This window comes from Mustela erminea, chromosome 12, assembly GCF_009829155.1.
Source record: "Mustela erminea isolate mMusErm1 chromosome 12, mMusErm1.Pri, whole genome shotgun sequence".
Lineage (NCBI taxonomy): Eukaryota > Metazoa > Chordata > Mammalia > Carnivora > Mustelidae > Mustela > Mustela erminea.
Window position 1 is genome coordinate 7,830,685 of NC_045625.1, and position 16,936 is coordinate 7,847,620.

Below are 16,936 nucleotides of genomic sequence, written 5' to 3' on the forward strand. Positions count from 1 at the left end.
GTGAGGGAAGGATAACCGCCTAGGACCTGTGCCAAGTGACCAAGAAACCAAAGCTAGAGGCCTTGGGTGGTGAAAGCTGAATCTGAAGTCAAAGGGTCACCTAACCCCAAACCACAAGGGTTTACTGTGGAGATGAGGTCGTGTTGGCTCTGTGAGGGTGGTATGCCAGAGGTGAGACCCAGCAGGGGAGAAAGAAACTCTCCAACAGTGAAAATCTTGCTCCAAAATTAAACTTATTCAGGAAGAGAAGTGAATGACCCACTGGCCCATGAGGGAAGGACAGTGGACATCAGGTTGTCCTTCTGGCCCCTTAGGGATGTACTCTGCTGAGGGATTTCACTGGCTTCCTCTGGACATGCTCAGCCTGTTCTTCCCTTTTGGATGTTTTCTTTTTAACAGCAGCAAACACTTGAACATATAATAGAGATTGGGCATAGCAGTGTCTAGATTTTCCTATATAGAGCTTTAAAGAGTAGATATCCTGCCCCCACTGTTGATGAGACTGTAGCATGTCCAATTTTTCCTCACTTGAATTACCCCCCCCCCCCAATCCTCTTTGGCCCCATTATGGAAACTTCATTCCTATCTAGTGTTGTTTCTTTTAACAGCCCTCATTCAAGAACTAACCATCCCCCAAATATCTGGCCTTTAAGAAGAAACCAAGTCAGGGCATCTGGGTGGCTCAGTTGGTTAAGTGTCTACCTTCAGCTTTGGGGGATTCTGGAGTCCTGGGATCCAGCCCCACATCTGGCTCCCTGCTCAGTGGGGAGTCTGATTCTCCCCCTGCTCCTATACTCTTGCTGTCTCTCAAATGTCTTTAAAGAAAACGGAACCAAGTCCTTCACTCACTGACACCTTAATCTTCATAAATCAAGGTTCCTGCAGTGCTCACTACACAAAAAGCAGCTTGGCTCACTGAGTAAAGGTAAGTCTCCAGTATAATTTGATGGGTTGTTGATGCTTGTGAAGAGTTGAGAAAGAAGAGAGCTCCTGAGACGGTCCACCTGCGACATGGAAGATTGGGACTATTTATTGAAGGTGCTTTTGCATGTGGCTCGGAGCTACAGACTAAGGTCCCGGGTCTCCACAGGTTTTCAGACTACCTGCATTTCCTGCCAGGTCCCAACCCACTTTGGTCCTCTCTGTGGTTACTCCCCAGCGTGGAGTCTCTGGTGTCTAATGAAGGCGGAGCTACACCGGAAGGCCTTGCCACACTCCCTACACTCATAGGGCTTCACACCAGTGTGAATCCTCTGATGCTGACTAAGGGACGAGCTCTGGTTAAACGCCTTCCCACACTCATTGCACTCGTAGGGTTTTTCTCCCGTGTGAATTATATGATGTCGGATAAGGGCTGAGCTCTCACTGAAAAACTTCCCACACTCATTACATTTATATGGCTTCTCTCCAGTGTGGGTCTTCTGGTGGATGATGAGATTGGTGCTTTGGCTGAAAGCCTTCCCACACTCGCCGCACTTGTAGGGCTTCTCTCCTGTGTGAGTCCTTTGATGGTTTGTGAGGTTTGCGCTCTGGCTGAAGGCCTTCCCACATGCCCCACATTTATATGGCTTCTCCCCAGTGTGGATTCTCTGATGCTGAATAAAGGCGGCACAGTAACTGAAGGCCTTCCCACACTCCCGGCACTTGTACGGCTTCTCCCCCGTGTGGGTCCTCTGGTGGTTTGTGAGGTTCGCACTGTGACGGAAGGCTTTCCCGCAGTCGCTGCACTCATAGGGCTTCTCCCCGGTGTGAATTCTCTGATGCTGAACAAGGGCTGAACAGTCACTAAAGGCTTTTTCACACTCACTGCATTTGTAGGGCTTTTCTCCGGTATGAGTTCGCTGATGCTTCGTGAGGTTTGCGTTCTGGCTGAAGGCTCTCCCGCATTCGCTGCATTTGTAGGGTTTCTCTCCGGTGTGAATCCTCTGGTGCTGAATAAGAGATGAGCTCTGGCTGAAAGCCTTCCCACACTCGTTGCATTCGTAGGGTTTCTCCCCAGTGTGGCTCTTCTGGTGCTGAGAAAGGGAGGAACAGTAACTGAAGGATTTGCCACATTCGCTACAAGTATACGGTTTTGCTCGGTGGGGCTTAATTATAGGGGAATTCTTCCTGAAGCTCTTTGGATGTGCTTCCCATTTCCGGGGTCTCACTTCCGTGGGAACTCTCTGTTGTGGAGAAAGGACTGGTCTCAGGTTGAAGCTCTTCCCCAGGTCACTGTTCCTGTGATCTGACTCCCCAGGAGGCAGCTCTATACTTGGGTCTTGGAATGAATCTTCAGAAATGTCATGCTCGGGTGGTGATTCAGACATAATCTTCCAGTCTGAAAAATAGTTAGAAAAGCATTTTGCCCCCCTTCGGTGGAAGAAAAGGTAATACCGAAAGACAAAAGGCTGATGGGGTTTGGTCGAACTTCTGTGCGCACAGGCCTGATGCTGCCTCCCTCTCACCCGCAATACTGACCGCGATGGCTCTTCAGGTACGTCAGCATGCCTGACTCCCTTTCCTGACCTGCCAGGGATGCAGAAGTTTACCCCAATCTCTCTCAGATGCAATGTTCCCTTCCACATTTCTGACCCTTTCCTCCACTTTGGCAACCACTGGACAGTCTCTACTTGTCTTCTTAGTCTCACAATTCTTGGTCTGGATTTGGGCAATCTGCTTACCAGGTTTAAATAATTCACTTGAAAAAGCTGATGGCCAATGCCAGCAAGATGAATTCTTTCACCTATCAAATCGGCTACATTCCAAAATTCTAGTGTTGGTAGGAATGCAACATCATGAGATGTTACACACTGGTGTGACCACCTTTCTGCAGAGCCATCTGGTGGCATGTGTCAACGAGTCTTTAAAATGCTGACACAAGAACTGCACCTGTAAGCATCTGTCCTAAGGAAGCACTGAAAAATTACACAAAGCTATGTTGACAGAAGTGCTCACAGCATTATTTGCCAAAGAAAAGCAAACACGCAAATAAATGTTTAATAAAGGAATGACCACAGTAGAGCCAATACAGGGACCCTATTTAGCAATCAGAGGCCATGTTTGAAATAGGCGCACTATAGTTCCTGCTGCAGAAAGGTATTTACTGAGAAAACACTGCAAAGATACACAGTATGAGTGTAAGCTGTGTTGTCTTTGGGTTTTGGAACCAGGGGCAATTTTTATTTTCTTCAATGCTTATCTGTATTTTCTAATGTTTTCCAATGTCAATATTATAATAAAAGTTATAAAAAACCTTTCAGAGAACATGAAGTGATTAAAAAAAACAACAACTGTTACATGAAAAAAAGAAACATGTAAACTTAGACACTGTTATTTCTACTTTAGAAGAATGTACAAACTATGGTTTGAGCCTCCCCCTTAGGGGGCACCTGGCTGGCTCAGTCGCTAGAGCTTCTAACTCTCGATCTCAGGGTCATGAGTTCGAGCCTCACATGGAGGGCGGGGAGAAATTACTTAAAAAAGAAAACTTTAGAAAACAAAGAAAAAATTATCACTGCAATTTGTTATATGAGGAAGATGGAAGGGATGACAGGGACCCTGATTTTTTTTATCCTGTTCCAAATCTCAAATTAACCTATTTTACTAAAAAAAAGTCATTTTAAATAGAATAAATAATATTGCTTTTATAATCAGAAAATAGGTATTTTTTAAAGGAAGAGTTAATGATTCTTAACCCTTTCTGGGATCTCCCTCATTTTAAGAGAAAACTTTAAAATGTGAGTGTAATGTAGGGTATTTGGAAACAGAAGCGTACGGCCCCACGCACTGCTGTCTCTGGCCCTGGTACTTGCTCATAAGAGAGTGGAGTTTCAGGGAGGGCTATGGAGTTTCTGTTCTCAAGGGTTAATTTTCCTGAAGATTCTTTCAGTTTCTACCTTATTTCTCAGAGGAAAGAATAGCAAGGTTAGTTCTGGGTGACCTTCACTTGAATTTCTATATGGAATCTTGACCCAGATAGCTTGGGTATAAATCCTGACGCCACCTCTTACTAGCTATGTGATTGTGGGCAAATTATTAACCCATTTCTTGGAGGTATGATCTGTAAACGTAGCTCTCACAAAATTACTGTGAGAATTAAATGAGTTAAAACACATAAGGGACCTGAGTGATAGTTAAATGTCATATGAGTGCCTGTTATTATCTTAGGCTTTTTCCTTGTAAGCCTTCTGAAACGGTTTCCCTCCAGAGTGCACTAACGTCCAATTAGTGCACTAATTAATTAGTTAGTGGATTCTGTACTAACGCCCAATCCACCATGAGCACAGCAGTCCCCATTTTGGGTTCAGGGCGTCTCCAAGTAATTCAGTGTCTGGATCATGTATGGCTTTGACAGCTCTGAAAACTTGACCATCTATCTGAGAAAAGATGGAAGGAGGAAGAAAAGTGCCAAGAAAAGCAGCGGTGGGGGCAATTCAGGAAACTGCGTTTTGCTCACAAACTGTCCTACCTCAGCCCGCCTCACCTCTCCACCTGGCTCCTGCAGGAGACTAACAACGTCCACACCAAATGTGCCCAAAACAGAACCGCTGGCTTCCCCTTCCCAGCCAGTGTCTCCTTCGAGTCTTCTTGCTCATGGTTTTGCTCAGGCCAGGGTCATCCTTAATGCCCCTATGCCGCACTTCCAGTTTACTGGCAAGTCCTATTGGCTTCAACACCTACAATGTTCTGCCACCACCCACCACTCTCTCTCCCTGGTGAGTGTGCCACAGACGCCCAGCTGACCTCCCAGCTCCTACTCTTGGACCCTGGAAGTCTTATTCTCCATATGTTAATTTTTTCTTTAAAGATTTTATTTATTTGACAGACAGAAATCACAAGTAAGCAGAGAGGCAGGTGGGGGGAGGGGGAAGCAGGCTCCCCGCTGAGCAGAGAGCCCGATGTGGGGCTCGATCCCAGGACCCTGAGATTGTGACCTGAGCCGACAGAGGCCTTAACCCACTGAGCCACCCAGGCGCCCTCCATATGCTATTTATAAACACAAATCAAGTATGGTCCCCTCCCTGCTCAAAACCCTCAAGGACTTTTATCTTACCATGTGAATAAAATCTGAACAAATTACACGGCCTCCAAAGCCCAGAATGATCTGGTCCCTGCCTACCACTCTCCCCCGCTTACGGAGTCCTAGGGTCTTCCGATCCTAATACAAGTCAAGCTCATTCCCAACGCAGCACCTGAGCACCTGCCGTATCCCGGAATGTCCCTCTCCCAGACACTCACATGGCTCTTCCTTTAGACCTCAGTCCCAATGTCCCCTCCTCCAAGTGTCTTTCCTAGCCGCGGACTGACAACGGCCCCACCTCCATCTGCAGTCCCGCTTGCGCCTTCGTACTCCCCATCCCTGTGCCATTATCCTGCCTTCCTTCAGAGCACACCTCACTGTCTGACGCTGCATCAGTAATTTTGTTCATTCATTTTGTTTACGTTACGCACATCACAGGAGGTAGGCAGGGACTATGTCTTGTTCTCTGCTGACCTTCAGTAGCTAAACCAATGCCAGGATTTACCAAATGCTTACTGCGTATTTGTTGACTGAATGAGTAATAAATTCAATGTGAAAAAGGCAAACTGACCAGCTGGGCCTGGACGAGTGTTAAGAGCCACAACAGAAGTTCCTAAAGCAACCAGTGAGGTGAAAAGTACTTTAAAGACCAGGGTCTGCCATCGGGGCGCGGGTGGGATGCGGCACCGGAGGGCTCTGAAAGCAGCCCACGGTGGCCGAGCAATGCCCAGGCTGCTCTGTGAATCTCAGAGCAGAGGTGCGACCCCACCGAAGCAGGGTGTTAGTTACTCCAACAGACAGACTGAAACTTTTCTCAAATCACTTCACGATCATACAGCTAATACAGCTCTCCATAGCTGATAACTTTTTTCATGTATATTAGTTTGTAAAATAAGATTTTGTTACTACATTTTTAAGACAGAGACAGAAGCGACCACATAACCTAGTGGTTTACTCTGAGTCTGTGCAATATAAGTAGCAAGCCAGGACCGGAAAGCCTCTTCCACAGGTCTACATCCAAACCTGCGTCCACACCAACACCTGAATACCGCAGACCAGGGACTGTTGGTGCTAACACCCCTTCCCAAGTTGTTCCTAATAATGTGCTGATCTGACCTTTTTAGGATCCTGAAACTCTCTGAGGCTGTGATGAAACCTTTTTCCGGAAAAATGCAGCCACTGCCCTATGCACATAACACCACGAGTTCTCCACAGGGCGTTCCGCCCAAGGTAAAAGGCCCCGCACGGCAGAAACAGTGCTGGGCACCAGAGGGCCTTGAGGGGGAAGGAGTGGGACCACTGAGGCTCCTGCAAAAGGATTTCAGCAAGTCCAAGTGGTTCCTGGGTAACAAAAGGGCTGAGGTAACGTGTGACAGGCTGTTTAGAAAGTAGATAGTTAGATGGGAAGGAGAGAGTTCTGACCGACTGTGCAGAAAATCTGCAAGAGGCATTTTTCATGGCCTTGTAGTAATAATAATCAGAAATGAAGATATAAAGCATTAGGCTGTATTTTTAAACAAATTTAAAGCTTTGTCACCATAAGGTTCTTAAGTTCATTCATGCCTCTGATGCTTTAAGTTTAAAAATATCAGAGGTGGCTGGAGCCCCAGCGAGAAGCTCCTGAGGCCTGGCCAGAGGTCACGCGTCCACAGGGGCTGAAGCACGAAGGCGGGGATGGGGTGAGCAGCCTGCGATGAGCAGCAGGAGAGAAACGCAGCAGCTACGGCTTCCCTGTTGTTTTTTCTGAGGTGCTCGCTATTAGCCCTTTAGGAAATTCTAGGAGGGTCTCACATAGGGGACGAGAAGGCATCCAATTAAGGGCTAGAGAGGGGAGTAGCAGTAGGTGTCATGGCTGGATGGATGGGTAAAGGTGGGCACCCGAGAGCCTCAGTGAGGTGAACCCCAAGCAGAGAATGTGCTAGGCCAGCAAAGATGACTCTCATTCCCCCAGAGGCCAGCAACACCACCTCTGGTCCCAAACATCTCCCAGCCCAGGGGAACTTTGCCAGGAAGAGGCAAAGTGAGCTTTGGAATCAGACAGAACTTGCTTCGAAGCCCAGCCATGCCGCTTTCTAGCGTGAGGCTCTGAACCAGCAAGTCAGCCTCTTTCAGCTTTAACTTCCTCATCTGTAAAGTGGGGGTACCAGTATCTACCTCACAGCACTGTTAAAATCATCAAATGCTCTAATGTGTTCTTCAAGGGCGTCTGCTGTCGAGATCCCGGGCTCCAGTGCCGGCTCACTTACCGGGGCGGGCGCTCCTCAGGCCGCCTCCCTGCAGCGCCCATGGACCGTCTTCCCTCTGGTCCAACTGGGAGTTCACACTGGGCTGGGAAACTGGAAGTCCTGCTCCAGGGGGAAAACAGGCGTTAGAGATTTAGATTACATATAAATAGCCCCCGCCCCAACCCTGGAACTCAGGGACATGGAAACCCACCAGTTAGGTCATTTATTTCATTCATTCAGCAAATATTTACTGAGCATTCCGCTTGGTTCTGGGCGCTGGGGGACACAACAGTAATTAAGACAGATGAAATGCCAAGAAGGGGTCCAAGTCAGGGAGTTAAGCCCCCACAGCAAGTTACTTAGAAAAAACAGGGACTTATTGAATATGGAGGAACTGGCCTGAAGGTCACCCTACTCCTCCTGGGAAATAAGAAAACAGGGAGCTGCAGTCTCAGGGGTTTCTCAAGACTGAATGCAGAGACCTTTCACTAGGGAACCAGGAGGATAAACACAATCCCCACAATGTGTCCGAGCGACTCGGGATCAGTCAACACTGGCAAGTGCCACAGATACTCAGAACTGAGTAGGCTCTACATTTCAAATGGCTTCCTTACCCAGCAGGACCAGATTCCTGGCGTTTTCTGGTAACCCCTCCTTGAACCTTGGAGTCCCCCTCGGAGCAGGGACCAAGTGCCTCCACCCATCTTGGGTAAAAGCTACAGTCACGCTGCTGAAGGCTGTGGAGCCCTGAAACGACACACACATTCCTTCTCACCCACTGGCTTCAGGATGGGAGAGAAAAGCATTTAATGATCACTTTGTATGAGCCTAACACTATACTGAATACCGACACACAAAAATAAACCAAATACAGTCTCTTTCCATGTTTATAACTGACAGACTTTATATAAAATGGATAGAGTACATACACAGCTGTATCTATAGAAAAGAAGGAAGGGGCACCTGGATGGCTCAGTGGGTTAAAGCCTCTGCCTTCAGCTCAGGTCATGATCCCAGGGTCCTGGGATCGAGACCTGCATCGGGCTCTCTGCTTGGCAGAGAGCCTGCTTCTCCCTCTCTGTCTCTGCCTGCCTCTCTGCCTACTTGTGATCTCTCTCTGTGTCACATAAATAAATAAAAAATCTTTAAAAAAAAAAAAAAAAAAAGGAAGGAACTAGGCAGAAACTAACGGATGCTCGGGAATGAAACAAGCTAGTGTAGACAAAACAAAATTAGTTTTGTTAAGTTTATGCAATGAGAAAGCAGGAAGAAATGTGAAAGCTCAACTTTTCGGAGTGTTTAATGTATGTTCCCATGAACTTGGATATCGTACAGTAGAGCCCGACGTGTATGCGACCACCTGTAGTAACATGGCAGAAAGACAGGTAGACCAGATGCCAGGCTAACAGAGAAGGAATCCTGCATGGAGGACAGAGGAAGACCACAGAGAGGAGGTGGTCTTGAAGGAGAAATGTTTTCAGGGGCACCTGGGTGGCTCAGTGGGTTAAGCCTCTGCCTTCAGCTCAGGTCATGATCTCAGGGTCCTGGGATCGAGCCCCACATCGGGCTCTCTGCTCAGCAGGGAGCCTGCTTCCCCCCACCCCCCGCCTGCCTCTCTGCCTACTTGTGATAGCTCTCTCTCTCTCTCTGTCTGTCAAATAAATAAATAAAATATTTAAAAAAAAAAAAAAAGAAAAAAAGGAAGAAATGTTTTCGGACAAAGAAAGAGAAGGTTACCCAAGGCAGGGGAGACACCACGAGCAAAGGCATGGAGGTGGAAAAAGCCTCATGTCTGTTTCAGAGCAAGTGATGGTACCTCCACTTATCTCATGGGCCACACCAAAAACCTGGGTGTGATGTTCCTCTTTCCTGCAGCTCCCCCTAAATCCCTGTGTCTTAGCTTTCCTCTACAGTGTCACTAGAGTTCACACATTTCTCTCCACGGCCCCATCACTGCCTTATTTGAAGCCAGCATCACTTTCCAAATCATGACCTGTAATTTACCTGGTCTTACAATCCATCCTTCATACCAAGAAATGCCATACAATAGGACAAAGAGCGTCTTCTTTGAAAACCATCAAATATTTAAAACATTTGGGTCACTTTATAATAGTCAAGAAAGTAAAATCCATCCTAAGATTTAAGTGTCATGGACTATGTAACAACAGTATGTAACTAATAAAGAAAACACTGTAGGAAGTACAAAAAGAAGTTTAAAATACTACAGCTACGAGATGTTAAAATAACTCAGTAGCAGGGTTAACACAAAATAAACGACAAAATAAAGGTATGGAAGAACTCAGCAATTTAATTAGTAAGGTTGAGCTAATAGAGCAGCAAACCCTGCATTCTGCAATTACCCTATACCTGGCTGTTCTAAGTTGACAAAAGACACTATCCCCATGGAGCACAAACCAGCTGAATGGGCAGACAGAGGAACCAAAGTGACAATTTGGAAATGTATAAGAAAAAAAGATCCACAGCCAGACATTTTCAACATAATCAAGAGAGGAAGAATATATTAGAAATTAACTCAAGAAGTTAAAGCATCAAACTTTAAAATGAATTTGACAAAGATGAAAGCAAAAAACTAAGAAAAAAAATTTGTTACTAAGAGAATCGATGAGAAAAATCCAAGAGCAGACTTTCCATAAAGGAAAAGAAACAGACCAATACCTAGACTAGTCAGGAAAAAAAGGAGAGAAGACAGTTCCTACCCTGGCAAAAGGACTACGAAAGGAATATACTAGAAATGGTTCCGTAGAATACTTTAAATGAGAGGAAGAAGGATTAATCACATTCTTCAAAGTGGAGATAAAAAGAAGGTTAAAAGCAGGACAAACCTGTTTTGGGAACGTAGAAAAGGAAGAATATGGGGGCACCTGGCTGGCTCAGCCGGTGAAGCCTGAGACTCTTGATCTCAGGGTTGTGAGTTCAAGCCCTGCACTGGGTGTAGAGATGACTTAAAAATAAACTCTTAAAAAACAAAACAAACAAAAAAACAAAACAAAAAAGAAAAGAAAAGGTAGAAAAGGACTGAAAAGACAAATGAAAATATTAAGTGTTTCCTCTCTGTGGGTTAATACGGGTGAGTTTTTGGGTTATGCTCTCTATGTTTTTCGAGTTTTCTACAATAAACATGAAGTCCTCTTATAATTAAAAAACAGGAATAAAAAAAACCCTTTAAGATTAAAAAATAAGTACATAAACAAAAGAGGCTGCCTCTCAGAGTCAATTTCCAACTTACATGGGCCCCAACGGCGAGGAGGCCAGCGGCCATTCCTTCATGTCCTGTGCTTTCGTCTCTGGGAAGGGCAGAGTCTGGAGAAGGAAGCTCTGCAGGAAGGGAGAGAAATCAATGAGGCTTCAAAGTTACAGCTCAGCAAGCCAAAGAGTCTCACACTTCCATTCTGAAGAAGGGGACACTGCAGGCTGTAGGGGACCCAGGCTGCATCTGCAGACCGATTTCTCCATTACCCTTCCTACCACTGAATCCCATCAATTCACTCAGACACAGGGAGTCATTAAAGCAACAGACTCTCAAGTAGCGCAGGTCCCCCACTTACCAATGTGCAAATCATACAATCTTTCTAGGTCTCGATTTTCTCATCTGTAAATGGGAATGATAATCCCTTATAAAGTTGTTGGAAGATGAAAGAAAACTGCAGAAAAAGCAGCTGGCTCAATGCCTAGCACGTCAGTCCACAGTAAGGACGCACAAATATTACCACCTGCCGAGTTCGCGGGGAGACAGGGGTTCTGGAGATTTAAGATATTTGCCAAAATCAACAGAGGTAATGACCAAGTGGGATTCATCGAAGGAACACAAGATCAGTTCATCAGATGAAAATCAATCTGCCTAATATACCAAGGTAATGAAAAGGAGAAGACTCCACATGGACCATTTCTTTTTTTTTTTTTTAAGATTTTATTTATTTATTTGACAGAGAGAGATCACAGGTAGGTAGAGAGGCTGGCAGAGAGAGAGAGAGAGAGAGAGAGAGAGAGAGAAGCAGGCTCCCTGCTGAGCAGAGAGCCCGATGCGGGACTCGATCCCAGAACCCTGAGATCATGACCCGAGTGGAAGGCAGCGGCTTAACCCAGTGAGCCACCCAGGCGCCCCATATGGACCATTTCAATAAATACCAACAAGGCCATTCTGTAAAATTTGTTACCCTTTCCTGATAAGATACATTCAATAAACTAGGAAGAGAACACCCTCAACCTGATAAAAGACCACTATAGAAAAGCCAGATTTACATCATACTTAATAGTGGAAGACCGATACTTTCCCCTAAGATCAGGAACAAGACAAGGTTATCTCTCTCACCACTTCTATTCAGTATGATACTGAAGGTTCTATCCAGGGAAATTAGGAAGTAGCGAAAAAGTCATCCAGATTGGAAAGGAGGAAGTACAATTACCAATATTTGTAAATAGATTTTGTATATGGAAATTTTTTTTTGTATATGGAAAAATATGAAAAATTTTTTTTGTATATGGAAAATCCTAACGAGGGGCACCTGGCTGGCTCAGTTGGCAGAGCATGTGACTCTTGATCTCAGGGTCATGAGTTCAGCCTTCACACTGGGTGTGGAACCTACTTAAAAAATAAAACAGCCCTTCTATAAAAATATATATATAAATAAAAAGTAGGAAAGAACCCTAAGGAATCCACACACACAAAACAAAGCCCTATCACAGCTAAGTTCAGCAAAATTGTGAGAGACAGGATAGATACATAATAAAAAGACAACCCAGTTAAAATTAGGCAAAGGATGTGAAGAGACATTTTCTCCAACCAATTTCTATACACTAGCAATGAGCAATCCAAAAGTAGGATTTAAAAAAAATTCCATTTGCAAGAGCATTAAAAGAATAAAACACTTAGGAATAAATTTAACAAAGGAAATGCTAGACACGTACACTGAAAGCTACCAAACACTGTAGAAATTACAGAAGACATAAATAAACGGAAAGACATAGCATGGATTCATGTGTTGGAGGATAATAATGTTGGGATGGCAAAACTCACCAAAGTAATCTACAATGTCAATGTAGTCAATGTGATCCCTATCAAAATCTGTTTGAATTTTTAATGGAAATTAAGGAGATCCTAAAATTCATCTAGAAATGCAAGTGACCCAGAAGAGCCAAACAAACTGGAAAAAGAAAAAGAAGTTGGAGAATTAATTCACACTATCAAAACCTTGCACATGCGGCACCTGGGTAACTCAGTTGGTTAACTGTCTTGGCTCTGGTAGTGAACTCAGGGTCCTGTGATGGAGCCTGGCACTGGGCTCCCTGCTCAGTGGGGGCCTGCTTCTCCCTCTCCCTCTGCTCCTCACCCTGCTTGTGCTCTCTCTCTCCAATAAATAAATTTAAAAAAAAAATCTTTAAAAAAAAAAAGATGGAAAACAACAAATGTTGATGAGGATGTAGAGACATGAGAACCCTCATACATTGCTACTGGGATTGTGAAATGGTGCAGCACCGGGGAAAACCGTGGCAGGTCCTCAGAAAGTTAAACAGAGGTACCTTATGACCCAGCAGTTCTTCTCCTAGGAACATGAACAAGAGAAATGAAAACACATCCACACAAAAACTTGTGCATGACGCGGCTGGGTGGCTCAGTCATTAAGTGTCTGCCTTCAGCTCAGGTCATGATCCCAGGGTGCTGGGATTCAGTCCTGCATCGGGCTGCCTGCTTGGTGGGAAGCCTGCTTCTCCCTCTCCCACTCCCCCTGCCTGTGTTCCCTTTCTCACTGTCTCTCACTCTGTCAAATTAATAAATAAAATCTTAAAAAAAAAAACCACCCCAAACAATTGGGCACCCATGTTCACAGCAGCATTATTCACAACAGCCAATACTGGAAGCCACGCAAATGTCCATAACTGAAGAACAAAATGTGGTATATCCATGTATCGAAATATTATCCAGCCACAAAAAAGAATGAAGTACATTCATTCATGTTACAACATGGATGAACTTTGAAACATTATTCTAAGTGAAATAAGCCAGACACATACATTCTATAATTCTATTTTTTATGAAATGTCCAGAATAGGCAAATCCAGAAGAACAGAAAGTAGAAATCCATAGAATAGGGGAAGAGGGAATGACGAGTGATGGTTAATAGGTATGGGCTCTTTCTTTTTCTTTTTGGGAGAGAGCAGGCAAGTGGGCAGGCAGGGCTGGGGTGGAGGCAGTGGGAGGGAGAGATTCCTAAGCAGGCTCCACACTCAGCACGGAGCCTCATTCCCAGTTTGATCTGACGAAGTGGGTACAGGCTTCATTTCAGGGTAATGAAAATGTTCTGGAATTAAATAGTAGTGATGGCCGCACAACTCTGTGTCTATACTAAAAGTCACTTTATTGTAGACTTTAAAAATGAAAGTTATAGCATATGAATTATATCTCAGTACAGCCTTGAGAAAAAGATCTACAAGGGTCTGGATATTGGTCTTAGTACAGACCTGATGTTACCGAGTTGTACCTAACTCCACTGTACCTTCTTGTCATCTTTGGTGGTTAGTACCAGTAGGATGACAACCATCCTGCTTGCTGTTCCCAAGTCTCCGGGGGAAGACAACACAAAATGCTGGATGCAAAATTGAAGAGCTATAGACCAATAAAGGGACCCCTTGATGTAAGGGAGGGCGGCACAGATCTTGGTGGTTAAGAGTACATATATGTTTGTTCTGTTCTAAGAATTGTTCAAGATGCTTTCAAAGACATTATTTTATTTGGTGCTTATGGTTCCTAGAGGTAAATGAGGTAGTTAACGTAATTTTACCCTTTCCTCCATGAAGAAACACAGGTTAAAAGACCCAACTGGTATCCCATAGCTTAAACAGGAATCCTCGCCTTCTGATTCCAACCCAATATCCTCTTCCACTTCGCAGTCCAACTGCGTTGAACTGGCTCTCAATCTAACGTGGAGCCAAAAGGCTCCCTGTTCTGAGACTCCCTGGCTGCTTCCAGAAAGGCTAAAACATCAGAAACAATAGGACACCCTGGGTCGTCCCATTTTTCCTCCCCAGGGCCCATTTCTCTAGACTCACAAAATGGCACGGGTCCATCAAGCAAGTCCGGGTAAGAGGTAGGATACTCAGATTATTCAGGCCTAAGCGCCTCGAACTTTCTTGACTCTAGAACTCTTTACTCAAAAAAGGGTAATAGGGGCACCTGGGTGGCTCAGTGGGTTAAGCCTCTGCCGCAGGTCATGATCTCAGGGTCTTGGGATCGAGCCCCTCCTCCGGCTCTCTGCTCAGCAGGGAGCCTGCTTCCCACCCCCACCCCACCCCCGCCTACCTCTCTGCCTACTTGTGATCTCTGTCAAATAAATAAAATCTTTAAAAAAAAAAAAAAAAGGATAATCCCCCACTACTTGTGGAAAGGATAACCGAGGAGTTCTGGTCCCGGTCACGAGCTGTATTAGTGGGCAGGCTGGAACAGGCGGATCTCCTGCAAACCGCTCTCTCACCTCCTTCCTCCAGCATTTGGGTCACACCTCGTGCCACCGCCTCTCAGCAGTTCTCTGAGCCCCAGCCGCGCGCTGCAGTCCTGCTCTGACTGCTCCTGGGCTGGACTCTTCTCTCCGGTCTCTCCCGTCAGAGGCGAGGTCTGAGCCCGCGAGGTTGGGCTCTGGAAGCTGGGGTTGGGCCCGTCCAGGTGGGTCTCTCAGTTTTTCCAGCGGCAGCCAGGCTTCGCGGCTCGGGAGCCCGTGGCGCAACCACCGACTCGGTTTCAAGCAGAACGCCGCGTGGGAAAACCCGCTGCCGGCTACTCCAGAACGCTACGGGATAGCCGGGTGGCTCGGAAACCCCGGTCGCAGCCACTACCAAAACCCAGGCCCAGCTCCAGTGCCAAAGAGGACGCGCTCGAATAGCGCCACTTCCGGTCATGCGTACGGTCCTCCCCGCCCCGCCGGACTCCATTTCCCAGAAGTCTCTGACATGCGCACCTGGCCAAAACCTCATTCACTTTCTTTGCCAGGTTTGTGGTCTCTACACCCTGTAGACTGTACTTCTCAGAGAGGCTCCGCCTGTACTTGCTCTCGAATCTCTCTTTTTTTTTTTAATTTTTAATTTTTCGAATCTCTTATTTATCAAGCGTTGTCCACATCCCATTCAGGTCTACCGGAATCCCACGGTGGGGGGGGGGGGGCTCTGAAGTGGGAAGCAACTTGGCCTCTAAGGATCACTTTTAGTGCAGGCGCAGCCCTACGGTGGAGCTGGTGGTTTGACTTCTGCTCGTTTTTCCTCCGTAGTTGGGCATTCCCTGAACAGCGGGTTGTGGGGGTTCTCTCCCTCTATTGATTTTTTTTTTTTTTTTTTTTTTTTTTTTTTTTTTTTTTTTTTGGACACAGAAAGCGAGCACAAGCACGGGTGGCAGCAGGCAGAGGGAGGAGCTGGCTTTATGCGGAGCAGGGAGTCCCATGTGGCTCTCCATCCGGGGATCCTGGGATCCTGGGATCATGATCTGAGCTGAAGGCAGACCTAACGGACTGAGCCACCCAGGCAACCCCTGCGGGTCCTCTCTTAAACGCAACCTTCAGCTCAGGGCCTAACCCTAACCACCTTCAAGGGTCCTCCACCCTTTGGAAAGTTTGGGAAGAGCAGAGGAAAGGAGGGAGGGCCCCTCTGTGTGAACAGGCAGCCACAGGCTGGGGCCCTGGAACTCTCAGAATATAAAAATCTTATCAGCAGGAGGGAGCTTCTTCAGTAATTTCAGGGGCAGAAGCCCAGAATCGTGTTAATAGTGTTCCATCAGCACTGCTCCACAGGCGATTCCTAAGTATTCTGTCCCTTGGAGGCTTCTGTGCTGTGCCAGAGGATATTTCAATGGGCTTCCTCAGAGCACCGATGACGTGTTCCCCCCTTGCCTGTTGAAAATTGCCCACTACTCCAGCAGTTTTCTGATCACTAATTCAGTTTTGAGGCATTTTGACATTAAAAGATGGGAATGTTTTACCTGGGAAACAGAAAAGAGTTTGGGGGTCCTAAGGCCTCTTTTCATTTTGTACTGCGGGTCCTTTTCAGCCACAGCTGGTAGTGGTTTTTTGCCAGTAGAATTATCTCGTGGGCCTTAAATGAATGTTGTTGGGATTCACTGCATTAGACAAACCACACCCACAGATCTCTGAGATAAGCTTTTCTCTACCTTGGACTGCTGCAATTTTGGGGTTACTACTTGGGAGGCCAGAAGTCTGAGATGGATCTCATTGGGCTAAAATCAAGGTGCGGGGAGGGCTATGTTTCTTCTGGAGACTCTAGGGGAGGATTTTGTTTCTTACCTTTTACAGCTTCCAGAGACTGCCGGCCTTTCTTGGCTCCGAGCCCCCTGCAGTTGGTGCTGTTCTGCTCATGGCCACAAGGTCAAGCAGACACGAACCCTATAATGGCCAGTGGGCAGTAGTGGTTTTCCTTGGTGTTGGAATCCCAACCAGGGCCACTGGGGGGTAGCCGAGTGCTTCACTCTCCAATGGGTGCAATTCTGCCTATGGCTACTGGGTGGCGTTCTTCATTGCCTCAAGAATGCAGAAGCTAGGATTCTCCTGGAAGTTCTGGGGGCAGAGGGATGGGACATGGGGTGTTGGGGGGCGCGGTGCAGATTTCCACCTTGAGAGGGGTAAAGCACAGCTTCTGCAGCTGCACCTGTCCTTTGGGGATGTTCCATCTGCCTTCTGTGGTCCTGTGCCAGGCT

At 46.2% G+C, this 16,936-nt stretch overlaps 1 protein-coding gene across 4 annotated transcripts; it reads right to left on the reverse strand.

Moving 5' to 3' along the window:
• Positions 1-1,002: 1,002 nt before the first annotated feature.
• On the reverse strand, positions 1,003-15,115 carry ZNF79 (zinc finger protein 79). 4 transcript variants are annotated; one of them, XM_032308406.1, is made up of 6 exons: positions 14,715-15,115; positions 7,842-7,974; positions 7,608-7,647; positions 7,439-7,503; positions 7,249-7,347; positions 1,003-2,320 (listed from the first exon to the last, which is right to left on the reverse strand). In XM_032308406.1, the coding sequence occupies exons 4-6, from the start codon at positions 7,461-7,463 to the stop codon at positions 1,149-1,151; spliced, it is 1,296 nt and encodes a 431-aa protein (XP_032164297.1). In that variant the 5' UTR covers positions 7,464-7,503; positions 7,608-7,647; positions 7,842-7,974; positions 14,715-15,115; the 3' UTR covers positions 1,003-1,148. The 4 variants fall into 4 exon arrangements, with proteins under 4 accessions (XP_032164297.1, XP_032164294.1, XP_032164296.1 ...); XM_032308403.1 differs by lacking the exons at positions 7,439-7,503; positions 7,608-7,647 and adding an exon at positions 10,475-10,563; XM_032308405.1 differs by lacking the exons at positions 7,439-7,503; positions 7,608-7,647; positions 14,715-15,115 and adding an exon at positions 10,475-10,561 and having other exon boundaries at positions 7,842-8,009.
• Between the last annotated feature and the right edge of the window lie 1,821 nt (positions 15,116-16,936).

Coding starts and splice junctions, on each gene's coding strand:
- ZNF79 (XM_032308403.1), bottom strand. Junction 7,975..10,474: donor TCCTCGCCGTTGGGGCCCAT/GTAAGTTGGAAA, acceptor GTGTCGTTTCAG/GGCTCCACAGCCTTCAGCAG. Junction 7,348..7,841: donor CAGGAATCTGGTCCTGCTGG/GTAAGGAAGCCA, acceptor CCCCTGGAGCAG/GACTTCCAGTTTCCCAGCCC.